Source organism: Aspergillus steynii (assembly GCF_002849105.1).
Source record: "Aspergillus steynii IBT 23096 chromosome Unknown P170scaffold_5, whole genome shotgun sequence".
Lineage (NCBI taxonomy): Eukaryota > Fungi > Ascomycota > Eurotiomycetes > Eurotiales > Aspergillaceae > Aspergillus > Aspergillus steynii.
This window is the reverse complement of record NW_020194402.1, coordinates 108,183-132,722: the sequence shown is the minus strand read 5'-3', so window position 1 is coordinate 132,722 and position 24,540 is coordinate 108,183. Positions and strand designations below refer to the sequence as shown.

At 52.6% G+C, this 24,540-nt stretch overlaps 11 protein-coding genes across 11 annotated transcripts; 4 read left to right on the top strand and 7 right to left on the bottom strand.

The window, feature by feature from the left end:
• The first annotated feature begins 138 nt into the window (after window positions 1-138).
• P170DRAFT_193637 (uncharacterized protein) lies at window positions 139-1,236 on the top strand. The gene is made up of 2 exons (XM_024842718.1): window positions 139-795; window positions 876-1,236. Exons 1-2 carry the CDS (start codon window positions 593-595, stop codon window positions 1,126-1,128), a joined length of 456 nt encoding a protein of 151 aa, XP_024702802.1. The 5' UTR covers window positions 139-592; the 3' UTR covers window positions 1,129-1,236.
• A 436-nt stretch (window positions 1,237-1,672) lies between these two features.
• P170DRAFT_437337 (serine/threonine-protein phosphatase) lies at window positions 1,673-3,567 on the bottom strand. Its single transcript, XM_024849347.1, has 6 exons — window positions 3,094-3,567; window positions 2,962-3,003; window positions 2,754-2,859; window positions 2,138-2,671; window positions 2,010-2,082; window positions 1,673-1,941 (listed from the first exon to the last, which is right to left on the bottom strand). Exons 1-6 carry the CDS (start codon window positions 3,253-3,255, stop codon window positions 1,869-1,871), a joined length of 990 nt encoding a protein of 329 aa, XP_024702801.1. The 5' UTR covers window positions 3,256-3,567; the 3' UTR covers window positions 1,673-1,868.
• A 161-nt stretch (window positions 3,568-3,728) lies between these two features.
• P170DRAFT_437335 (proteasome inhibitor PI31 family protein) lies at window positions 3,729-5,055 on the bottom strand. The gene is made up of 2 exons (XM_024849346.1): window positions 4,818-5,055; window positions 3,729-4,754 (listed from the first exon to the last, which is right to left on the bottom strand). Exons 1-2 carry the CDS (start codon window positions 5,002-5,004, stop codon window positions 3,874-3,876), a joined length of 1,068 nt encoding a protein of 355 aa, XP_024702800.1. The 5' UTR covers window positions 5,005-5,055; the 3' UTR covers window positions 3,729-3,873.
• Window positions 5,056-5,517: 462 nt separating this feature from the next.
• On the top strand, window positions 5,518-6,473 carry P170DRAFT_409582 (glutathione S-transferase family protein; the record flags this gene model as incomplete). Its single annotated transcript, XM_024846794.1, has 4 exons — window positions 5,518-5,596; window positions 5,662-5,708; window positions 5,768-5,805; window positions 5,851-6,473. The coding sequence occupies 4 exons, from the start codon at window positions 5,518-5,520 to the stop codon at window positions 6,407-6,409; spliced, it is 723 nt and encodes a 240-aa protein (XP_024702799.1). The 3' UTR covers window positions 6,410-6,473.
• Window positions 6,474-6,495: 22 nt separating this feature from the next.
• P170DRAFT_437334 (uncharacterized protein) lies at window positions 6,496-7,516 on the bottom strand. The gene has a single exon (XM_024849345.1). The coding sequence runs from the start codon at window positions 7,313-7,315 to the stop codon at window positions 6,677-6,679; it is 639 nt and encodes a 212-aa protein (XP_024702798.1). The 5' UTR covers window positions 7,316-7,516; the 3' UTR covers window positions 6,496-6,676.
• A 399-nt stretch (window positions 7,517-7,915) lies between these two features.
• Window positions 7,916-10,170, top strand: P170DRAFT_193531 (uncharacterized protein). The gene is made up of 5 exons (XM_024842717.1): window positions 7,916-7,959; window positions 8,032-8,415; window positions 8,475-8,782; window positions 8,833-8,966; window positions 9,019-10,170. The coding sequence occupies exons 1-5, from the start codon at window positions 7,947-7,949 to the stop codon at window positions 9,686-9,688; spliced, it is 1,509 nt and encodes a 502-aa protein (XP_024702797.1). The 5' UTR covers window positions 7,916-7,946; the 3' UTR covers window positions 9,689-10,170.
• Window positions 10,171-12,346: 2,176 nt separating this feature from the next.
• P170DRAFT_409574 (acyl-CoA dehydrogenase family protein) lies at window positions 12,347-14,215 on the bottom strand. Its single transcript, XM_024846793.1, has 4 exons — window positions 13,534-14,215; window positions 13,245-13,470; window positions 12,821-13,189; window positions 12,347-12,757 (listed from the first exon to the last, which is right to left on the bottom strand). Exons 1-4 carry the CDS (start codon window positions 14,138-14,140, stop codon window positions 12,421-12,423), a joined length of 1,539 nt encoding a protein of 512 aa, XP_024702796.1. The 5' UTR covers window positions 14,141-14,215; the 3' UTR covers window positions 12,347-12,420.
• Window positions 14,216-14,512: 297 nt separating this feature from the next.
• Window positions 14,513-16,782, bottom strand: rglB (polysaccharide lyase family 4 protein; the record flags this gene model as incomplete). The annotated part of the gene is made up of 4 exons (XM_024846792.1): window positions 14,513-15,854; window positions 15,903-15,917; window positions 15,973-16,064; window positions 16,119-16,782. The coding sequence occupies 4 exons, from the start codon at window positions 16,780-16,782 to the stop codon at window positions 14,637-14,639; spliced, it is 1,989 nt and encodes a 662-aa protein (XP_024702795.1). The 3' UTR covers window positions 14,513-14,636.
• A 1,341-nt stretch (window positions 16,783-18,123) lies between these two features.
• On the top strand, window positions 18,124-19,909 carry P170DRAFT_456363 (MFS general substrate transporter; the record flags this gene model as incomplete). Its single annotated transcript, XM_024851613.1, has 3 exons — window positions 18,124-18,432; window positions 18,502-19,521; window positions 19,572-19,909. 3 exons carry the CDS (start codon window positions 18,124-18,126, stop codon window positions 19,716-19,718), a joined length of 1,476 nt encoding a protein of 491 aa, XP_024702794.1. The 3' UTR covers window positions 19,719-19,909.
• On the bottom strand, window positions 19,480-22,518 carry P170DRAFT_409564 (transcription factor domain-containing protein). The gene is made up of 7 exons (XM_024846791.1): window positions 22,371-22,518; window positions 22,230-22,314; window positions 22,066-22,168; window positions 21,040-21,977; window positions 20,573-20,989; window positions 20,269-20,507; window positions 19,480-20,215 (listed from the first exon to the last, which is right to left on the bottom strand). The coding sequence occupies exons 1-7, from the start codon at window positions 22,501-22,503 to the stop codon at window positions 19,848-19,850; spliced, it is 2,283 nt and encodes a 760-aa protein (XP_024702793.1). The 5' UTR covers window positions 22,504-22,518; the 3' UTR covers window positions 19,480-19,847.
• Window positions 22,519-22,682: 164 nt separating this feature from the next.
• On the bottom strand, window positions 22,683-23,891 carry P170DRAFT_437332 (uncharacterized protein). Its single transcript, XM_024849344.1, has one exon. The coding sequence runs from the start codon at window positions 23,407-23,409 to the stop codon at window positions 23,143-23,145; it is 267 nt and encodes an 88-aa protein (XP_024702792.1). The 5' UTR covers window positions 23,410-23,891; the 3' UTR covers window positions 22,683-23,142.
• Window positions 23,892-24,540: the final 649 nt, after the last annotated feature.

Below are 24,540 nucleotides of genomic sequence, written 5' to 3'. Positions count from 1 at the left end.
CCTTGCTTCATGCGGCCAGACTGTGCAACCCAACCAATATCACGCCGCCTCAACATCCAAACCCTCATCAGGCCTCCCCAGGTCCGAATGAACATGCCTGTCAGCCGGGCTGAGCCAAGCGCATAGCCCAAGTCAGCCACCCAATGCACGCCGACGAGATACGAGCCGGCCTGTTGCTTATTTACCCTTCCAGGAACATGATCGACGGCGGTTTCTCCACTGTCTTGGAGCTGTCAGTCTCTCCTTTCTGACTCAGCGGTCTTCGAGGGATGTTTTGGTGGTTCGTTGGATGGGTTCAGCTGGCGAGATGATGCTGTGGCATGTTGTTTGTCGTTGTCGTGGACTGGTGCTGGAACGTGTCTCATCCTTTTGGGGATGAGGTTATTTATGGATCATGGAGGGAGATGCAGAGACACACAGAGAGGATTAGGGACGTCTCGAAAGGTATAAATATGAGGATGGTGCCGGTCAATTGATCTATTCCATCTAGAAATCTAGCAATCGCATCCACTCCATCCCAAAGCACAATCCAACTTCATTCTCACACCCTTTCTTTCTCTTGCAAACTCCAAGTCCATCAACCACCATCACCATGAAATTCTCCGCCCTTGCTCTCCTCCTGGCCGCCGGCTCTGCCATCGCGGCCCCAACCACCGCCGCCAAACGCGCCAGCGCGCTCAAAATCACCGACTTCTGGGCCAACGCCTCCCGCGCCAGCGGCACCACGAACATGCACATGGTCCTGACGGATCCCAACTACCCCGACGACACCCCGACTGACTGCAACGTGATCTGGTGCGTATTCCTTCCATACTAGCCTCGAAGCCTCGAGGCATCGAGTACAGCAACGATACTAACGAGATTTCGACACGCAGGGGCTTCGGCAAATCTCCCGACGAGAACGCCCGCTGCATCGGCGGCAACTACTACATCCGCTTTCCCGACGGAGGTGCAGACATCAGTCAGTGGAGCATTGAGCTGGAGCGTGTTGACGGCCCTATCCCTGTCAAGGCCCGATTTGCGCTGAATGACGAGGTCGAGGGGTCGAAGTGGAAGTGTGGACCTACTGAGAACCCTGGGGTGACGGAGCGGTGCAACTATGAGGGGGTGTTGGAGGTTCCGGTTTAGAGTGTTATAGTGTTGGAGTTGCTTTGCTTGTTTTGCTTGTTATGCTTTGTTTGGGGGTGTGTTGGCAGGGGGTGCTGTTGTTGCTGCTCTAGTTCGTTAGTTGTGGTATCGTTGAATGGATTCTTTGTGGGCGACTGTGTTGTGTCAGATATCTGCCATGGTATCCATGATCTGCAGGAAAGTGTAGGTGATGAATTGTCAATATCTGGTCAGAATATGGCCTGCAGTGCATGTCAACTTGTTTACTTTGTACTTCATAAGGTCACGTGCACCGGGGCCGGATGCACCGAGAAGAACGAGAGCCGAACAGAACAGTTGGTGCGTGCTCCCTGTCCAGCAGCCGGGATCCCCAGACTACGACTCCAGTCCGGGCAGGATCTCCGGACGAAAGACCCTCGGGCAGTCAGATGGCATGATGGCCCAATGTGGCTGGGCAGCTCCCCGGGATGGGCATCGATGAGGTCATACGTCGGACTACTGGGATGGCATGACAACTCAACCGATGATACAATCGGATCGACATGCAGTAGGAGAAAAAAAAATCTTGCGAACGTCTTTTTATTTTCATGGATGGTATCAACACGGCCAGAATTACGGACATACAATTATTTGGGCACTTCGCCTGCCTGTATGCGGGTGGTTCCAAATCCCTGGTGCCCTTTCGAAGGGTCGAAGCCTCATCTTGCCGGAGGTGAGTGAAAGATTGGTGCGGGAAAAATGAATAGTCTATCACGATCGGATCAAAGGAAATAGTCGGGCGTGCGCCTCGACACCATCGGTTCTCCTGCGCGCGGGCAGGGATCAAACTGTAAGCTGGAGAGAGATCACACGTCAGCAATCGGCACGTCCGCGACCAGCACCAGGACCGCGGCCAAACATACAACGTATACTTCAGATGCTCATCAATTTCCATAATGGCGGCCTGGTTACCGCACCGGTAGCAGTAGTTCGGAGCTGGACGAGGGGGTTAGCACCGGCAAACCAAGTCGACCAGTCAAAGGAATCATACCGGAGAAAATAGTCACCACGTTCCGATCCTGCGACCAATTGTATCCCTCCATCACCAGTTGATGCGCTCGTGCCACCAGAGTCAAGCCGTTGTTGTGATTAAATGCCTCCGAGATATCCTGCCCGAATGTGTATCCAGCACCACGGGGGGAAATGCCCCAGCCGCATCGGTCGTCGGGATCACTCCACAACAAGTCACACATGGGTCCCTCGTGGGGGACCTCCTGGATTCGGTCCAGCGACCGGATGTTATCGAGCGTGTCGATCGACGGACTCAGACCGCCGTGAAGACAGAAGATCTGGTTCTCAATGAGTGCGGTGAGGGGGAGGTAGTCGAAAAGGTCGGTGAAATATTTCCACACGTTGGCGTTGCCATATTTGCGCAGGCACTCGTCGTAGAAGCCGTACACTTGCGTGATCTGGCGGGACTCGTGGTTTCCTCGGAGAATCGTAATCCGCTGGGGGTACCGGATCTTGAGGCTGACAAGAAGCGTCACGGTCTCGACGGAGTAGTAACCCCGATCGACGTAGTCACCTGGAAACAAGGAGCCGGGCAGCGGTGAGCGGCAGATCTCCCAACTAGCCGACGCAAGCAACAAGAGACGAGGGGATCTCACCCATGAACAGGTAGTTGGTGTCAGGATTCGGGCCGCCGATGCGGAAAAGCTCCATCAGGTCATGGAATTGACCGTGTATATCACCGCACACAGTGACCGGGCATTTCTACCATGGTCGGTCAGCACCTCGATCGGTCGCGGCGGTCTCGACGATGTGGTTGGGGTCCGTTTGGAACAACACGCCCCGACCGAGGGAAAAAAAACTTACAACGGGCTGCACGTTCGATTCTTCCTGCAACACTTCCCGTGCCTGTCCAGTTCCAACAAAAAAATCCATCGTCAGAACCATATGCCATCGTGATTTTCAAATTTACTATGATAAGTGGAGGTTCACACGCACTCGGTCACACAGTCTTCGCACATCTTCCTCCGCCAGTTGCTTGCAGCTCATGAGGTTCTCGATCCATCCGTCCAGTGTCGGTATCGAGCCCGGGTCGGTAGTGGGCGACAGATGGTGGGGTTCGGGCGACCGCGCCGCATCGATCTCCATGTTGTTATCCATTGCAGCAAGCACGGGGAATGATTCAAGGGACAGTAGGAGATGCCGAAATAGCAGCCGAGGAGAGGCGTAAAAGTTGGACAGAGATGGTCTCGTGAGGCAGGGCTTTGATCTTTTTCGGGGTGAGAACAATGATCCACACACCACCTACGCGCGCAGAAAGGGGGAGGGGTTGGTGGAAAATTCAGAATTGAAGAAGGGACCAGACAATCGGGTCACAGGGACGACAACCCGAGGACTGGAGTTGGGAGAAAAGCGATGGAGAAGATTGGGGGGGGAGGGGGGAAGGATAAGAGCGATGGGGAAGGCGAGAGGGAAGAGCGAGTGTTGGGTTGTGAAGGGGATGAGTAGCTTTGGCCGCCTTGGGCTGCCGTGCGCCACACCGCCCAGCCACACCGGTTCTCCAGGAATTCGCCCGCAAGTTTCACCTGGCAGCCCCGCCATCCTTCAGATTCAGCTTTACTCGAGGTCATCTTCATTTGCAGTACATTCATTGGGCGTAAATTCTCATCACTATTGTCGTAGTTTACGGGTCATAAGTCGTACACAGACATCATCATTTCCGGGCGTGCAAAGACTGCCCCTCCCACTTCTCCATCCGCAATTTCCCTAACCGCGCGCCTAAATGATGTCACCGCCAAATCCGCCAAATCCTCCGCCGCCGCGTCCGCCAAAAGGCCCGCGCCCTTGTCCAAACGGTGGTCCTCCGGGGCCAACCGGATCGTATCGTGCTCCCGGAGGTGCTTGCGGATCGTATCCTCCGCTTCGACCACCCCCGCCAAACAGGGGATCGTCAAAGGTAGGATGCATCCCACCACCGCCTCCGCCACCCAATCCTGGACCAACGCCACCCCGCAGAGGATCGTGAGGACCGAGTCCAGGAGGGTATAGATCCCGATCGCCGATGCTCAAGGGATTCCTGCCGCCGAATCCGGGGTGGTAGCCTCGCGGAGGTCGCTGGATCTCGAACTCGTCCTCGAAGCCGGGCGGAGCGAAGTCACCGGGGGGAACCGGTCGACGCGGAGCAGCGGCTAAGGGGTCATCGAAAGGATACGGCCGAGCAGGCTGCGGCAGCGGGTCATCTGCCAAGGGATTGCGCGGCGCTGGCCGTTCTCCGCGCGGTTCTTGTGCGGCTTGGCTGGAAGCTTCGTACCCTTCCTTGTACACTCCGGGCGCAAGTTTCTGAATTACGTTGATTTTGAACAAGGAGATCAGATCGGTCAGACGAGAGGGCGAGATGAACACGTCGCTCAGACGATCGGGGGTGAAATCGGCGCCCGACGTGAGCGGGAGGGAGGACGGGGAAATGAAATCTTTGGCGGCGACATCGAACGACGTGGTTCGATCATCCCCGAGGGCCAGCGCTAGGATGACAGCGTTGTTTCCAAGTCGGTTGACTTTGAGTAGGTATTGCATCGAGGATTGTGGATGAGAGTATCGAAAGGCTAACGTATCGTTCGCGTTCCATTCCGATGGCAAAGAGGGGGTGTCCGAGGAGCTAGCTGTTGAAACGAAGGTAGATTAGCCAAAGTCCAAACGACGAGCGGGAGAAAGATATCACCGACATATTCTGTGCTCTTCTCCCAGCCCCACCAGTCTGAAGCCGACGGCGACCATAGAGGCATGGCCGATCAGAGCAACGGCCTCGGCAGGCGATTTCAGTCCAGACTCCGTGGTGCCGTCTCCTCGCAGAGCGCTCCCCGCAAGTGCCAGCACGTTGTCGGGACGAAGAACGTCAGCGTTTGCAGCCATCTTGATGGACTTGGAGTCGTGAAAGTTGAAGAGTCAACGCTGGGAGTCGAGGTGGTTGAAGGAGGCTCTGGAGTCCCGCAGGCAGCGACGGCGACGACGACCCGCTTATCGGCTTAGTCATCGCTGGCCAGGATTCGAACTATTCCTGTTCGGGACACAGGTAACTATATGGACTGGACCACCAGGAAGGAATCTTGTCCTGCTCTTGGATGGCCTCGTCTGCATTCTAGCGTCTTGATAATCAAATCACCCGCAACGTCTCTAGTGCTGTTTCAAGCACCGAAGATCTTCACTCGGAGACTTTGTCGACTCCAAATGCATTATTAATCGTCCCGGGCCAGTGGAGACCATCTATACCAGTTATATATTTCCGAACGTCTCCAAATGCCTACGACTCGTTTACCAGTATTGGTATTATAGTCTTGTCAGAACCCAGTCCACCGTGATTTAGACACCTGCGAGAATCCTCGGTACCATCTGAAAGCACCCCTATTATACCTAAGAGGCTCTACCATGGCGTCCACACAGATCGTCCTCTTTGATCTGCCATCCAAGGACCCGCTCGTTACCTGGACACCAAACCCGTGGAAGAGTAGGTTGGCAGATCCATGTGGATTGCAACATTAGTTGATTTCAATCTGATCAGCTTGGGTACAGCTCGCCTTGTCCTGAACTTCAAAGGTCTTGATTATCGGACCGAATGGGTAAGCTTCAAGGCATCCGTCTCATGAGACCTGGACCTCCCGCTGATTGGGCCCGACAGGTTGAATATCCCGATATCAAACCGACCCTTGAGAGCCAGTAGGTTATCCTAGGTTTTATTGGATTGGGGTCTAACTTGTGCAGTGTCTCCCCGGATGCTGGGGGCACCTATACTATCCCCACAATCGCTCTCCCAGATGGAAAGTATCTAATGGACTCGCGGAAAATCACGGACTACCTTGAAGAAGCCCATCCCCAACCAACACTACGCCTCGACTCGCTGTATCTTCTCAAGGTTGAGGATCTCTGGAGTCAATATATGGGCGCGCTCCGTCCCGTTTTCATTCCTGAAATACCGAAGCGTTTGCTCAACGACGCAAGCATCGACTACTGGTATACCACCCGTGAACGTATGTTCAATATGCCACTGGACCGGGTTGAGAAGGAGCTTGGGGGAGAACGGGGATGGAACGAGACTACCTCGGTGATTCAGGAGATCACTGCCCTGCTGAGTGAGAACAAAGGCCCCTTTTTTGAAGGGGAAATTGTTGGCTATGCGGACTTCGTGTGGGCCAGTGTCCTCTTGTTCCTCGCGAGAATCGGTCCAGACTTTCTCGACGAGGCGCTTAAGAGAAGTGGCAATGCCCAAGTGCATCTTGACCTTCTGGAGGCTGTGAAGCCGTGGTCGAGCAAGGATCATTAGGAGCACGACATTGTCTTAGATGCCAGGCAGTGGGATATTGCCGATTAGTATATAGTGGGGGAAGATCAAATGGAAACAGAAAATTGGTAACATTGGAAGGAGTGGAAAGCAATAATGGTAGTGTAACTAACATGGAATCAATGGAACCCTTAAACGGATTCGTTGATCGATAGATCGTTTCTAGCAAGGCGATTTCATCGAATCACAAAGCCACTGATGAAATGAGGAAATCGAAGATCTTAGATTGTAAAGATCCAAAAGGGAGGTTTAGAGGTTAGAAGGAAAATTATACCGCTCCAGCAGCTCGTTGTAAGCCTTCTCATTCTTTGATCCAGGTTCTAACAGACTCTCCGGGTGTACCAGCCATTCGTCAATGATAGTCATGCAAAGTGATCTCACGCGTCCCGTAGCTATGCTGCTATCCGACGTCCGCCACTTCTGACCAACTTGGACCTCAGCTGCAATGTTGAATACGGTGATTACCCGAAGACTTGCCATCAGGAGTAGATCATCGGAGCTGGCGGTTTCAAAAGTGATACCGTAGGTTTTCTCGAATACTTTCTTCCAGCTTGAAGCCTTGTCGGGCATGAAGGTTGACATGGCTCGAATAATGGCGACATCGTTGAGTATATCGCCGCGGTCTTGTGGTGGCATTGTATAACCCGAATTGCTTGTTTTGTTGTTTAGAATGGAGCACCATTGGTTCAAGGTAGCAAGTCTCGCGGCTCGAACCTGTTGTTCGTGACAGGCAACGGTGGCATTAAGTCGTATCACCTGGGCTTCAAGTGAAGCAAGGCGGTCTTGGACCTCCGAGTCCATCCCAATGACTGAGGTTGTTGGGATAGTGCCAGATAAATTTTCGATCGAAGTAGGAGTTGAGGTTTCACGATTCATGACAGCATGCATAATTGGGAGATTGAGATGGTTATCGTTGAAGTTATGAGGGCATCCCCTTCGTCGGGGGAAGGCATCTTCTGATGAGTCAACATGACATAGGGTCAGAGTAATTGACCGGAAATCACGGAAATGTATGGTTGTACTGTGGTTCGTTCGATTGCGAGGTCTTTGGGATTCAACAGCCAATAACTCTATCGACCAAGGGAGAGGAGGTAACTGTACTCCATAGAACTGAAAGCATGAATGGACTCCTGTCAGTGTCGGCATTCCCGAAAAGGAAGCGCCGACAGCAGGTGACCGGGGAATCTCCACTGGACTGTCACCATGGGGCGCCACTTTCTACGGAGTCGAGACTGCTGCTGAACTGGGTTGAACGTGAAGTCCTGGAAGCACTATGTGTTTTGCAGGAAACTGATTCCAATAATAAAATCATGCACCCCAATTCGATCATGAGGACTAAAGATTGGTAGTAAAATGGTATACTCCGTCGCCCTGCCCGTGACCTGCCCGTGACAGACCTGCCGCATTAAGCCTAGCCTGCCCCGTGCTGATGGCTACCGGTTGGGGTAAACACGCCCGCCGAATCTTCGTTTCGTGGAAGACCTTCCGCCACGTTGTTCCTGCGTTGTCACCCGGCAGCATGCCACGTCTGGGTATGTAACATGGATCAGTCTGGATTTGAATGACTTCTGCTTGAGATGCCGAATTTCTGACCCTCCATGTAGGTCCCGCATGTCTGACTTGCCGAGAAAAATGTCGCAAATGCGACCGCGCTCGTCCGGCGTGCAATCGCTGCATTACTAAAGGCTTAGACTGTGGAGGATACCCCGAACAGTTCCGATTTTGTGGCATCGCCAGCCGTGGGAAATGGAAAGGCGCCCAGCTTCCGGTAGGAGGTCGATCAGCGAGGGCAAGCTCGAGCCGAGTGGCTCGCCAGCCGGCTCAGGATTCACCAACCACGGAGTTGCTGTCGGCGGACACCCCCAAGTCTGCGGAGTTAACGCAGGCGAGTCCGACCTTAGTGAAACCCATCGAGAGTCCGGAGAATCCGTCGGATGAAATTGTTCGCATCCTGGGTCTGGCCGAGACCGAGACCCTTCTCTCACACTGTAGGCAAGCGTGTTTCCCCTGGAATGCGCTGAACGGAAAGAATAACGTGGCTGCGCAGATGACAGCTTTATTTGTCCGCATCAGATCTCCGAAATTGGGGATGACATGGATAACCCCTACCGATCTTACATTCTCCCACTGGCGCGACAGCAAATTGGATTGTTGTACGCCGTGCTAGGCCTGTCTGCATCGCATCTCGGGAAGTTGACTGACAATGCCACGCTCCATGACACTACCGCCGTCGAGTATCGCCTAAGAGCCATCCGTGCGTTAAGTAAGGAGATCCGGCGGAGTCAAAGCGAAACCCTGTTGGAGGTTGAACAGGATGCCGTGCTTGCTATAATCCAGATCCTGCTGCTTCATGATGTAAGGAATACATGCTATCGGCATCTGGCACCAAGGCTTACACCTCATAGATTTCGGAAACCGGGGTGTCCACTCACGGAATTCATATTACAGGGGCTATGTCCGTCTGCAAGAGGTTGTTGATTGCCGACGGGCTGAGTGGAAATCGCCAACGGGCGGTTTTCTTCTTGGGGAACCTTGCTTGGTACTTGCTGCGCAAAACCGTTGAATGTGTTAAATTAGCTGACGACTAACAGGCTTGATATCATACGGGCCTTTGCCGGTGCCGAGCGATTATGCTTTTCTCAAGACATTCGAGAAATGGTGGCATTTGCTAGCGACCGGAAATTCGAGTTGGTGAATGGATGCCCCAGGGATATCTTCCTGATTATCGGGGGTGTTCTTGAGAAAGCCAAGGAGTACACGCTAGGGTGGCTCACCTGGGATGAGTTCCAAATCGCTTTGCTTCTGGCAAAGCATAAACTATATTCTTGGGACCAAAAGAGCTTTGCGGTCCCCACTGCTGATCCCCGCTGGCCTACGGTGGCGGAAGTATTTCGGTTTGCATGTATATTGCGGATCCTTCGACTGCTGGATCCGTATCAACCGGCTAGCGCTCCCGAGATACAGGATTGCGTGACAAAGATTTTGGATGCTACAGCCAAAGTTCCCGCCGATTGCTCGATCATAGAGCTTTTGATCATGCCTCTTTTCATGGCTGGTGCCGATACTCTCGTGCCTCATTCACAGTATTATGTGATGAGTCGGCTAAACGAAATTGAAAGGCGATCTGAGTTCCGAAACCCGGTCCCAATGGACCTGCTCAGAAAGGTGTGGGATGCTCGAGCGATCCAATCTCCTGATGATGAGAGAAACATATCTTGGATGGAATTCGTTAGTTCTTTTACCATGTTCTGCGGTCCCTGATCGGACGTGCTGATATAATACAGACTCATTCGCCTGAATTGGCGCGACAACATGACTATCTCATCATATGAAAACAGCTCCTCTAAGAGGCCAATAGCTATCGTCTATTCAGCATATATACCAGTTCTGCTTAGCAAGAGGTTGCTGGTTGAATGGTCAAATATGTGCCATGCGAAACACGTTTTTTGTGACCCAGAGACCCTGGACACCTTAATCGAAAGTGCCCAAAGACAAGCCGTTTCACCGACATGGTGAAGTGGGCTGTCTGCCTTCATCGGCTGTATAAAAACACATCACGTGCCCGATGCCCTCCAAGGCGCTGTTTTCTCAAAGTTTTCATTCGTGAATGAACAGACATACCGGCAAAGAATCCCCTTGGTGTACAGGCTTTGGTTGAGTGACGATGAGAAACCAAAACCTAGAGGGTCGACTTGCTAGTCAAGGGTTAAAGCCGACGGCGATGGAGTACTGCATCGAATCGTCATGAACAGTCGAAGCAGAACGCGTACTCACCATGCAAAATACCCAATCTATCAGCTACGAAATCAACTGCGGACTTAGCGCTGCTCGCGGAGCTTCTATCTGCAATCTTGCTAACCATGACTTCTGAAGAAGCAGGAATTTAATGTACAATGATGACTCTAATGAGACCCGCTGACAGGGTCAAGACAGAACCAGATACAAAATAGCTAGCAGTTTTACCCTTCCGATTTTGTGTCGGTCTTTTTGACCATTGAAAGTATTTTTCTGACGAGCTTTCTTGAACCAGTCAAGGACTGCACTTTCTGAGGCTGCATGCGTTTCACGCTCCGTATCTGATATAACAAAGCAAGTAGACTGGCGACTACAACGGCTTCATGTCCGTGATCCCTGATTGATTGCACCCAGGAAGCAAAAGCAAACCCTCACTGAAATCCGTTGGCAACCAAAACAAGACCAATATGTTGATAGATGGCAAGTATCCGATCATGCAGGGGGTTATGAGCGGACGACGACCGAAATCCACTGCCAGGCGAAGTCAAGGCTAATTCAACCAAGACATAACGAGATAGGCTACTAGGACCCGGATGAACCTGCCATTCAACAAACCATTTGGTTCCATCTTGCTTAATTTCCAACCGAAAGGAGAAAATAAGACCCGGCTGAAATTCTTAGGAGGAGTGATCGGAAGTAGCTCGAGCGAGCCGCTCAAGGTAGCGACTGATATTTCCTGTTGGTAGCATTCAGGTACATCGAGACTTCGAGGTTGGTGAGGTGAAGAGATTGGCTGGAGACACATATCTAGGAGCATCGAATTGACCTGGTGTTGAATGGATATGTGGGTTGCGTGTACTAGTCAATGAATGCCAGGACGACGACTGTATACCGATGAATCCATGGGAACATGTGAAAAAGTGCGACCGACTCGACCCATCATACTACATCATACTCCGTAGAAATGTAGAACTCAAGCTATGACAAGAGAAGAAAATTGGAGCGCGACGAAGTGTCGGCGGCGTGGCTTTCCCAATCGGGCAGGTCAGCCAGCCGGGACCCTTATCGCGTCCTTCGATGCCCTCGAGTCCTCCTCCCTTTCCCCTCCCCCACTTCGCCTCGTCATGCGCCCTATATAAAGAGCAAAACCAACGCATATGGCGCTCATTTCAACTTACCCCGTTCAACCCCCCGAGGACCAGGCACCATGACGTCGTCCAAGGAATGGCAGAAGATGCTGAACGGCGAGCTCTACTGGGCTTGGGATGAGGACCTTCAAGCCAATCGCGATCGATGCAGAGAGGCCTGCAAGCAATTCAACGAAGCAGGACAGGTGTCAAGACGCCGGAGGGCTGAGCTATGGCGAGAGTAAGTGCGGTAGTATCTCAATTGCATCGCTATCTGCGCCTTGAGTATTGACGAGTGACGCCCGGATAGCATTGTCGGCGACACGCGCCCCCTTCCACCAGTTCACCCCGACCCCAAAGAAGATGAAAAGCTCTTCACTGAGACGGACCCCGTCGTCGATCCTCCGATCTCTGTAGATCATGGATTGAATTTCAAGGTCGGCAAGGGCACCTTTTTGAATTTCAACATGCTGGTCCTGGATACTTGCCTGATCACTATCGGTGAACGGACGCTGTTTGGGCCGAATGTTTCCCTTTACGGTGCCACGCACCCCATGGACCCGGCGGTGCGGAAAGGCCTCGAGGGCCCGGAAGGAGGCAAGGAGATTCACATTGGGGATGATGTGTGGATTGGCGGCAGTGTGATCATCCTCGCCGGCGTGACGATTGGCCGAGGGTGTACGATCGGAGCTGGGTCGGTTGTCACCAGGGTATGTTGAAAATGTCCTTCTGCAAGTGAGGCACGTGGGCGTTGTGCTAATTTCTGACTTTAGAGCGTCCCTCCGTTCCATTTCGCCGCCGGGAATCCCGCCCGTGTCATTCGGCGCATCGAGACGAGTATGGATCCTGAGCAAGGTGCAAGAGAAGGAAAATCGGATTGAAATCGAAGGGGATCTTGAATAGAGAGACATAGACACTTCAGCCTAAACCATGTCCTCTGATATGATTCAATGCAGATATAATCAACACTCGGCAGAACTTGCCAGTATTCTCTCCACAGACGAAACGCTCCTATACCTGGATTGGGGCATGAAGTGTGATGCGAGAATGTAAAAAGCATGAATCGATTTCTAACTTTGGTATCCTATTTGTACGGGTGGAAATCAAGAAAGACACCCAATCAAAAATACTTTACAACATGGCCTTGGGGAATTTCTTCATTGCCTGGCGCACGCCCAAGTCGGCCAGAATTTCCTCGGTTCCTCCCAAAATGGCATCGAACTTGTAAGTGCGATGGAACATCTCGACGACCTTACCCATGCCAGTCTGGGTGATTCCACGACCGCCGAAGATGTTGGTGGCCATATCGGCGATTTCCTGCGCCGATCGAGTGGCATGCGATTTGAGCAGAGCAATCGGTCCGCCCAAGTTCGAGGCCTGCTGGGCATACGTCATGTTGCACATCTGGAAAGCAATGGATTCCAACCATGCCTGGTTCGATTCGCAGAGAGAGATCATCCGAGCGAGCCTGTGAGACCACATGGTTAACATTTGTCTTAAGAAGTTGCAAAACTAAAGGGGAGAACCATACTTCTGTCGCATGACCGGCTGCTCGATCAATTTCTTGTTAAAGACCAGACGCTGGTTGCACCACTTCAGGCACTCCTCAACCGCGGTCATTGACATGCGAATAACGCCACTGGCCATCATGAATCGCTCGTGGTTAAAGTTGCTCATGATGACAATAAAGCCCTTGTGCTCCTCGCCTAGCAGATTCTCCACGGGGACCTTGACATTCTCAAACTGCACAAACGCCGTGCCTGCGGTGGTCGAGTATGAGGTCTTGATCTGCTTGGTCTCCACGTTATCGTCGCGCGGGATCAGGAGTACCGAGAATCCCTTCTCCGTACGACAGCCCGTGACGAAGTAGTCGGCAAACATGCCATTGGTGATCCATTTCCTGTTGCAATTTGTCAGAGACCAACTCGAAGGAGTGGAAAGGAATTGATGCATACTTGGTCCCGTTCACAATGTAGTGCTTGCCATCCGGAGTCTTTTCGGCCGTGGTGCGAAGGCCAGCCACGTCACTGCCTGCAAACGCTTCGGTGATAGCCAGACACATCTTCTTCTTGCCGGACAGGACTTCCGCGGTGATCTTCTCGCGAAGAGGGGCATTGGGGAGCCATTGCTGCACAGCCGTCAAACTGATGGCCATTCCGGCCATATTTCCATCCTGGAAGCCTGGAGACAATCATTAGCCGACGCGGTGACTTGAAGGGCGATATGGGGGACCAGGCGACGAACCTCGCGCGTTCGCTCGTACAAGCTCCTGCGACACAATCATGTCATGCAGGTAATCGAACTCCTCGCCGTCAACGACACCTCCGAGTAACTTGCGACCATGCAGATGTTTTCCGGGACCCAGACGCATCGCCAGGATGTTCGTCTCGGCCATGCGATCAATCAACTCCTGGCTGATGTAGGTGCCGTCCTTCTCCTTCTCCTGCGCCTCCGGGGTGACATAGCGATCGGTGAACTCGCGCACGGCACGCTGTAGCCGACGATGGCTGTCCTTGTAGTAGGGGCTCTTGAACTGCGGACGCAGCCACAGGGGCTCGGCGTAAGGGACGGCGCTGAGACTGCCGGGCTCGGGGGTGGTGATTTCGGGGGTTTCGCCGGCGACGGTGCCCACGCAGAGCTCGTCGCGGTATTTATCGAGGACTTCCTGGCGGTGGAGGTTGTAGAATGCAGCGGTGGCGTCTTGGCCGGCCACCTGGGCCAGCACGACGCTGCCGCCGGGATGGGCATCGAGGAAATCGGTCAAGTCATAGACGCGGTGGTCGATGATGCACCAGATGGAGTCATCGGAGGTGTGCTTGGCCACCTCGTCGCGGGAGAACACTTTGGCCATGATGAAGAAGGGTTAGCGATGCAGGTGGGAAAGCATGGGGAACGGCAGCGGGAGGAATTGCGGGGGAGATATAAATAGGGAAATACCTGCGCCATTCACAGCCTGAACTTTGAAGCTCCGGCAGTCCGGCGTCTCCTCGCGATTCCCCCATGGAGTTTGCAGAACGCGCCCGCCAATCACGGCGCCGCGATTACGGACGTTGCCGGCAGCCGAGGTTGTTGCCTTTTCGGGAAAGCGCCCAGGCCGACAGGCTCCCAGGCAGGCAGGCTCCCAGGCAGTCAGGCCACAGATTATCTCATCGCTCTCGATTATCGGATTGTCTGGACTTTGCTTGACCACTCCAGCCAGCCTCCTTCAAACTACGCCGGGGTAGCGACCTCGGTTCGTCAACGTCATCAGGTCATCCAGCGATCACTAATCATTCATCTCATCTAGGTGATACGAAGTACACCGGCCCTATGCCCTTTCTAGTCCGTCACCGTCCAGCCACCAACACCTATGACAGCTCCAGTCGCAACGCATCATACTGCACATACACCGTGCCAGGCAGGATCGCCGTCTCCACGTCGGTGGCATTATACGGCAGATGCAGTCGCAAGGAATTGTCGCCCACCTGCAGCCAGTCCGTGGGGAATTCCATCCGGGACGCCACCTGGTAGCAACTGACGGCCGACCGCACAATACAGCTGCTGGACTGGTTGAATCCCACCAGCAGCGTGAGTGGCTCCTCCTGCTGGTTGACGTAGCTCTCCAGCGCCAGATTGCTGTATGGTTCGTCCGGTTTGTACTCGTCGGTGTTCCCGGACGCCGTCTTGGCCCCGGCCAGCTGAATGGTCAGCGTGGCCGTCTTTCGTCGTCGAAGCTGTTTCTGGGTCAAAGAAAAGTTGATCGTCCAGTCATGGGTCGTGTTGTATTCGACGTCGGCATTGTCCGGAGTCGGGCCATACACAGACCAATGCACCGTGTTGAAATCCGTGGCCGGATCGCTGCTGCCGATCGTGTAGTTAACTCCGCTGGGGAAGTCCCCTTGCCAGTCATATGCACCCCAGTAGATGAGGTACTCCGGGGGTTGGAGTGGTCGCGATTGATCGCGCGCGACGCCATGCAGGAACTCTCCCGAGGACTTGTCTGGCGTGCCCAGACGCCAGACTTCCACGCCCGCCGACTCTTCCTTCCATGTCTCGTCGACCTTCAGCTTTTTCCCGGCCCGCACATTTAGACCGTCCTTGACGAAGTCGCCAAAGATGCCATCGGCGTAGACGGTGAGTCGGTATTTGCCCTCCACGACGTGATCAATCTCGAATCGCCCGTTCTGGTCAATCTCCGTCCAGTATTGGTGCGACGATGCATCCACCGAGTTATCCTGGAAGTACTGCCCGGCGACCGTAAGGATAGCGATCGGTCGCTTCGCTCCGCGAGGTAGCTTGACGCGACCCTGGACACTGCCTCGGTGGCTGGAGGGCACATAGCCGATGACATGTTTGGCGATCGAGTTGTAGAATTCGACATTCCAGTCGGGGTCTACCAGGGCGCTGGCTTCGGATCGCAGCTCGTCGATCGAGGCTGAGCCCTTTCCACCGTTGAAAAGGTAGTATTGCGGACCGAAGGTACGATCGAAGCCGTTCGTGATATTGGGGGTTCCCTCACCGTGGTGGTTCGAGACGAGGTAGTTGTAGACGATACCGTCGACGGTAAGGTCGGAGTGTAGCGGACCCTGTGCTAGTTAGCTTCTGGGTTTCAAGACAGGAGTGGTCTTACTGACGCCGTAGTATGTGTCCTAAGATATCGCATTAGTAAAGTAGATACCGCTGAAAGGGACAGGCGCGACTAACCTTCGTATTCATCACAAGCCACGCCCCATACGTCGTTCCGTCCGAGGTTGAGCCATCAGCGTATAAACCATGGACATCATTGTCTCGCCACTCTGCGCCAATTCTTTAGCCCGTACCAACACAGAGAAAGAAAGGCCAAACCTTACTATTTGAAAACGTATACTTCGTGAAATACTCCGAGAACTGAGAGTAATACTCATCATCGGGAGTGTTGTTAAACCTCCAGGTTGCATCCTGCACTACGACCTGCTTGCTAATCGCCTCCTTACTCGGCAACGGAGCAGTCTGCACCTCACTCGAGGTCAAATGCGTCCAGAGATTAGTGTTCGGCCTTAGCAGCGTCCGGAACTCCTGCAGGTTGCGCAGGAATGGCGTCGTCTCGTTGTAATACGCCAGTCGACTGAACATGTGCAGGCCGGTCTCGCCATCGCGAAGGAACCAGTACTGTTGGAATTGCTGGCCCGTAGGCGTGTACGTGTCGTTGAGGATCACGCCCGCGTACTTGGTACCCGTGGAGTCGGTGCCGTTGACGAGCTCAAGCACCGGGTTGGTGGACCCAGCGGTGTAGAAGCCCGACGGCGTGCAGTAGCAGTCGAGATAGGGGCCGACACCGCTGGACCCGGACTGGGGACCGAGGAGGTCCTGGCCGTCAAGGAAGAGGTCTTCGACGCGGCCTTTGGCTTTCGTAAAGATCGCCGTGAGATGATCGTTGGCAAGAGTGATTTTGCTGTCAGTTTCGGAGATATTGAGCGCTGCGGAGGCAAGGGTTGCCCAGATGGGCAGGGCGGATAGGGAGAACCCTAGATGCATGATGGCAAATGAAAGGGTCCTGCCTCTTTCGCAAATTCAATTTTCTTGCGACGGGCGAGCAGTCGTGTGCGAAGGGCGCATACTTGCGGAGGACCAATTCCCTTATAACTCCTGGCCTCTGGCTACGCAGGCTCCATCGTGCCGGCTGGTGTTACCCCGAGATTGCGACCAAGCCTTTCATTAAGGACTAGTGATCATGCAATTCGAAGATAAGCAGGAATAGCGACGAGGTCACCGCGAACTCTTCGCGAATCTCCTGCCAAGAAGCTGTCGGATGTGGAGCCCCGGATTTGGGGAGAAAACGCGGGGGAAGCGCAGTCTCGCGGCTTTTATGGACGGAAGAATTATTCGGCCAGCATTCGCCCGACGAGGGGAGATTAAATGCAGCCTGTTCGTGCGGAGAAGGCGTTGTTTTAAATTAAATGCCTTTATGTCTTTGTCGGTAGTTGCTTTCTTGATGAATGGCTTTGTTTGGCACCATTTACCACTGCCCACGATGGTGACGGAGATACTATACACTGTCTCAGCTAGAGCAATTAACCGTCATATTTCTTTCCAAAAGGAATTGGACACTAGACAGAAGCAAAGGCGCACCAAGGGAATAGGAATTGCGGTCTGCAGGATGATATGAGCCATCCGTTGCCCAAAGTCAGTGGAGGACTCTTGATTTAAAGAATCACCCATAACTGATGAGTTCCTTCCCAGATCTGCAGATAATACCATAGACCAGATATTCCGAAAGATTGCCATCGACACAGTACTGCATCCGATAGCAAACCGATCCGAACGAGACCCATGGTTATCTACCGCAGTGGCGAACGCGAACTTAAATTGAGATGCAATCAATCGGCTTCGCTGGTTCGACCCGCAACTAGACAAAGCCCGTCTTTAAGTCAAGCTCAACTTTGTGTCCGGACTGGCATCCGACGGATTTCGGGACGCTCTTCGGAACACCACCCGGAGACGCCGTCGTCGTATATAACCTCGGGTACAGCACAGGCACATCTGGAGTTTTCGGAAACAATTCCTCTCAAATATGAGTGCCAAGAGTGCATATCACTTCAGTGTAATCCAATAAGATTTGATGCAACTAGCAATTGTTGCGGTATGGGGCTGCCCAGGGCCCCGTTCCCCCCATGGGGAGCCAGTCCCACCGCAGGACGGAATTAGGATATGACGTTTGACTTCGGAAGATGAGACTGCCAATGCTTGAGATGTCATCACAGCCGAGGAGATATCTGCAAGATAGAGATAAAATGTCGACGCGGCGCTGCCTTGTTTCTCCTGCCGGTTGTTTCTTATCGCATTTAATTCTCTGGCTTCAACCGAGCATTTTCAAACATGGGAAAACAAAATTCAGGTATTTCGCCAGAGACGTCGGACTCTGGTAATTTGAAGGGGGCCAATTCAGAGACGTCTATTCATTTGGAGGATGTACCTTCGTCTGCTCCGCAGGAGTCATGGCATTGTGAATCTCCAAACAACCCTCGCAACTGGCCGCAATGGAAGAAGAACGCGCAGATTCTCGTGGTGGCTTTCCACTCAATGGCAGCAACATTCATGGCTGCTGGTATCATTCCGGCATATGATACCATGGCGGAAGAATATAATGTCACTGTGCCGGAAGCCAGTTATCTCACTTCTATTCAGGTATGACCTCGGCACACTGATGTTGTTTGATCCGCTTTGTAAACCTGTGCTTACACCTACTGTCAGTAGATCTTGCTTCTAGGACTGTGCCCTTTTGTTTGGAAACCCATCACTTCGATCTATGGCCGGTATCACGTCTTTCTGTTTTCCGTGCTGGGGAGCATGGTATGCAACATTGGAGGCGCAAGATGCACAACATATGGAGCTCAAATGGGGACGAGGATTCTCACCTCGATTCTCATCTCGCCGCCAATAGGCATCGGAAGTGGCGTGATCACAGAGCTATGTGAACCAGAAAAGCGAGCACAAAAGCTAGGATGGTGGACTGTGATGATCACGCTGGGCACGCCTAGCGGGCCTTTCATCATGGGGTTTGTTGCCAAGCACATTGGTATCGAATGGATCTTTTGGATTTTCGCCATAATCAACTTTGTCCAATTCATCGCGTACCTAGTCCTCGGTGCAGAAACTATGTATCTGCCTCAAAAGGATGCTTCCCTGCAGACAAACGAGGCTAGAAAAGGTGTATTCAACAAGCTCATTCCTCGACGACTTGATGCACGCTCCCTCAGGATGCGCGAGTTCATTGAGCCCATCTTCCTTTGCCGATATTATGCGGTCCTGATCCCTGCGGTTGCCCATTCCATTGTATTCTGCTATGGTAACATCGCGTTGATCGTGGAGATGCCAATTGCATTCGGAGAAAAGTTCGCCTTCGATGCTCAGCAGATAGGGCTACAATTCATTGCCATCATCATTGGATGCCTCCTAGGTGAACAACTGAGTGGGCCCCTCTCGGACTGGTTCTTGAGAGGGCTTAGCAAAAGGCGAGGCTATACTCGTCCAGCAGATCGGTTATGGCTCTCCTATATTGGATTCGGCACCGTGGTCGCAGGACTTCTGACCTGGGGCTTTCAGTTGGACAAGGCCACGTCTTGGAATGTTACGCCCTGTATTGGCGCGGCAATCGCGAGCTTTGGCAACCAAATCATCACGACAATACTCATTTCGTTCGCGGTCGATAGCTATAAGGAGCAGTCAACCAATGTTGGAGTCTGCATAAACCTTTTCCGCCACATTTACGGATTTGTGAGACTTTTCCCTTTCCACCACCGAGAGACGTTCACTGACAAAGCTAGATCGGACCATTCTATTTCCCTCCTATGTTTGAAACCCTGCATTTCGCCGGTGCGGCAGGCGTTATGTGTGCGATCATCGGAGTTTGCGCTTTGGTTCCAACCGTTGCGGTTCAATCGGTGGCGAGTCGTTCAACCCACCAAGCTTAGACACTAGTGCACGGAGAGATAAATCGATTCAATAGATAGAATGCTGATGGAGGTTGGCCGAGATGAATAAGGAGTCGGGGGATAGGCGGAAACAAGAAATGATGAAGACACTCCTCGCACCCATTTTAGTCAATAGAGACTGCTTGGCACACTATTCAACCAGGACATATCTTGAAGATCGGTCAAGTCAAAGCTATCAATAAGAATGGCATTCATGCCCTCTCCAAGGGACATATCATTCGTCGCGTTTAACGCCGCACCGGATACTTGGTAGTTGGGTGGTTGATAATAGGATGGGGGTGCTTCAGATGCAACCCTCTCATATAGAATCTCGAGGGCTGCGACGCATCGCCTGGCAGACGTACTGTAGCTTTGATATTTCCGCAGAATCTCGAGCGCGCAGTTCCAAGACCGCGAGATAGCCGAGTCAGTGATCTCCTCCAAAACAGACGGGCAAAGACGACCTGCAATCAAGACTGTCGCCGCGGTATATACATCTTGAACACATTAGCCTTGGATGAAATACTAGAATACAGCCTGGAATGCTCACAGAGAATTTTGTACCACCAAGCTGGCAGTGGACCTGAGCTGCCATTGGCAGGAATATTATCATGGATCAAATCAATGATTTCTTGAGCTACTTTGACACATATCACAGAGCATTGAAGCGCAACGCGATGGGGAAAGGAGTCAGTCAGGGATATCAGCGGATCAGTTTCGGGGATATCGCGTGCTGTGCAGTACTTCGAAAGGATAGGCCTGAATAGGAGCATGCGGACGTGTAGGAACCTGATACTATATTAGTAACCAAGCTTCTCGGGATTTCATTGGACTTCATTGAAGCAAGGACATACCGAGCTCGTAGAACTACACTCTGCCGTTGAAAGATAATATTGCCGGATCGAGGAGACGAAGGGTCGCGCAAATGCAGGGGGAGGGTCCGGGTCCATTTGGTCAAGGCCCGATCTAGTTCAAAGATTGTCCGCTCTCCTTGGGCTATCTCTTTGTCAAAATAGAAGTCATACATGTCTTCGGGGTTTTCATCGGAGATAGGCTTGTTGTATAAACTCAAAAGAACGTCGTTGAGGATCTCGTACAACTCGAGCGATTTGGCGTAGAAAGCCATGATGGACGGACGATCGGTCGGCTGTTCGGCTTGGGCACCTGAGGCCGCTGGGATGTACTCTTCATCAATGGCGTCTGGTAGTGGAACTGAAGTACTTGACGCCTTCGATATCATAGCTGGACGACCGAAGGTCATAGAGATAACTCTATCACTTGTCAGCGACAGACTGGAATGAAACGTGGTTTATGGGCATACCGATCCATAAGTACACAGCCATGCCAGATCTTGCGCGCCAGCTGCTGTTCCTGCGGATTTTGAAGGCGAGAAACGGTCTGTGAAAGGTGCAAACCAAGGCTCTGCGCGTTTCGAACAGCCAAACCAGTGACTATCCAGCATTGATGCGCGGAGTCAGTGCTTTGTAAATATTGTGCCATGAGAAGAAGACATTGGATTAAGCCAGCAGATCCAGTATTCCAAAGATTAAATTGAAACAGGTCCTTCGCCCGCGAAAAAAAGGCATCTGCCGAGGCTTCCCGTTCTTCGGGGGGAATGAAATCTGCCAACTGAGAAGCCAGAGCAAAGATAACATTGAACGTGCACATCAGCATATTTTCATCCGACTCGAGCGTCTCGCCCGTCCAGATCCTTTCATATTCCGCTCGCAAATGAAGACCATCGACGAGAGGATATAGCGGGAAGACATAGCACCAGTAGACCTCCATCAGACTATCAGCCGTTTTTCTTGGAGGCAGAACATAATTAGGCACGATGGACGGTCTTGCTTTCTTTCTGGCAACAAGACTTGGGGATGGCGCTACGCCCAGGACCGAATTTGAAGTTCGTCGACATGGCGACGACACCCGTTTGTCTACAGCCTGTTTTATCTGGCGCATGAAGCTGGCGGCACTGGAACTGCCAAAAAACCCTTGAGTTGGTTGCTCTTCTTCCACTGCCCCCATCATTGCATTCACGCCGTCTACGCATTCTTCCGACCGAAGTGGTCGCGCTGGCGAGTTCTGAGATGGAGGGAAAGCCGGCTTTTGCGTCCTGGCGAAAGTTCTTCCAGAATTATGCTGCGGCAGATTGTCCGCAGAAAAAGACGATTCTCCGGCAGTATAGCCTGGAGGATTTCTCCTAGCCTCCTGCTGATCGGCAGATAGAGGTGACACGGAGCTTTGGAGAGAGGCAAAATCCTGTGAAGTCAATCAGACTACCAATAACCTCTGTGATTATCTTATAGCCACAGCGATAATACTGTACGATGGCAAGGATATTACGGACCCTGGAGTGGCCTGATTCCTGATCACCAGCATGTCCTGTAGCCGTCGGGATCGATTCCGGGCTTTCCAGATGTTTGATGCGATTTTCCAGAGTCGCAATATAGCTGGATTGCCATAGCATTAGCAATTGGTTCACCCGAAGACAAGATTTATTAGACATCTTACTTTCGCACGGCGCGTTTCTTCTCCGGCTCTCCGGTATAGACGCATTGCACGCCGTGGTCCGACCTCTTGATGCACGGCCCACAGACTAGCACGGAGCGCGAATTAGTAGAGCGGATTTGATTTCGGGGAGGCTTGGAATACCCGGCTGGATGCCGTCGCACCGGACCTTGCGAGTCCGGCATTCATCGCAGGCGACGGCAATTTTTCGGCGTTTGGTCGGCCTTTTAGGGGGTTGCCCCCGGGGAGGATTGGGGGACGAGTCTGGATGGTCCATGAAAAAGGAGCGATGAATGAATGGAGGAAGTCAAAGAGGAAGTCGAAGGGGAAGAAAGAGAAAGACGGAAGGCGGCCGGGCTTGGCATGCGGTGGCTGCCTCGGGTGTCGTTCCGAACCTGAGGCAGCATTCGTTTGCGCTCTACTTCACTTCTCTTGCTTGCTGATTCCGTGCAACCCCCTTGCTACAATGTTTGAAAGAAACAGGTTCCAGCCAAATAACATGTTGCTAAATTGCTTTTGATGTTGATTGTACTCACAATGCTAACCAATGCGAGTACAACAGCGATAGAGAAAGACAAAAAACAAATGCAACTAGCGTCCCCTGCATGTTCAATACAAAAAGCTCATCCGACCCGAAATTATCATCTCGGCGACCGCTCGATAGTACGACTGTACAAGCCACAATGTCCGTCACGATTCCTCCTTCGAACTAGGATTCAAGACTCGTCATTGACAGACGGCCCCTCGTCGCATGTTTACCGCTTAAACGCCGACGGGAATACCAACGCAGGGAACAACGACGTTGATACCATTGTTGACGCTGTTGTTGTCGCAGCAGGCAATGCTGCCCTGGCATTCACCGGGGATGAGGTTGGCAACTACAAGGGCCAACATTAGCGAGATCCAGATGGTTCCATTAGCTGGGAAGAGACTTACGATCGCTGCAGCCGCTGTAGTGGCCGGTGTTCAGGTTGGGGATGATGGAGCCGTCAAGCAGGCCAAGGAGGCTTTCGTGCTCCTCAGAGCTCAGCTCGGCGTTGGAAGGGTCGGAGTTACAGCAAGAACGCTTGCCGTTGGAGCACTTTCCGTACAGCTCCTGAGCAGAGTTGCCAACCTTGGGGCCGGTCTCGGGGAGGGCCAGCGCGGTGGCGGCGAAGAGGGCGGCAACGGCGAAGAACTTCATTGTGATGGTTGGTTTGGTGAGTCGGTTGGACTAACTTGAAGAAGTTGGGAAGGTTGAGAGTGGATTGACAGTGGAGGAAGATGATTTGAATGGTTGTGATGGAGAATGAGAATGATGCCGGGAATCTGGATGGCTTTTATATCTTTGTGAACCGGTCGTTCAAAGCTGCCCAGTGCGTGTTGGAGGAGAGACTTCCCAACTGAGAGGCGGCATATGCTTCCAGCTCGACCCTGGCAGATATCCCTTACCTGGTGGATCAATGGCCCTGGAGGCTCTACCTGGGGCCTGGAATATCCGGTTTTCCAACTTACAGCCCCGGCCTACCATTTGCATCGAGTGGTATGCATCCCCGAGGCTATTCGGCCGCGGCGAGTAGGAGAAGGGGAGGCGATACACGTCTCCCCTGCAGAAGAATATGCAGTGCCTCCCAATTTTCGCTACGTAAGGACCAACCTACATAAAATTCAGGAACCGGTTTTGCGAACGAACAGGATGACTTTTCTCGAGATAGTAAAAACATCTGAACACACGATATGTGATTGCCTAGTCGTCAAACCGTCCTCACCCAAGAACGCTAGTATCTAGAGATGGCCGATCGTTGTCGGTGAGTACAAGATCGGTGAAATAAAGTTCTCTGACGCAGTCATAACGGCTGATAGTAATCGCTATCCTGCATAGTTACTCCCCGTATCGGAGTGGCTGGCCCAGGAACTGGCCGAGAGGGAGGCTGCAGGGTGGCGCAGAGATGGAGATCGATGAACCGATCTGAACAGTCGAAGAGCACCGGTTGCCTGCGGCTGGCAAGAATTCGATCCCAGGGGCACGCCTGCAGCCTACTGGGTTTATTTCTCCGAGTGCTCTGGCAATTATCCCTAACTTGGTTGCCGATCAGGGGCGCTCTGAGCACTGCGGAAAGCTCCGTGGCGACCTCTGCTCTCTCTTTCCAGTTTGCACACAGCTGAATCGCCTGGACAAATACATACTAGTAGCATATTACGGTGTATTGAGATCATTTGTTATGGAGATGTCAGTTGGCAGAATTAAGTCTGGAGTACGCGTTTACTATTGTGTATAAGGGTAGCCACATACCTCCAGCTTTTGATTACCCCACAGATTACGAAGGCTTAGGCG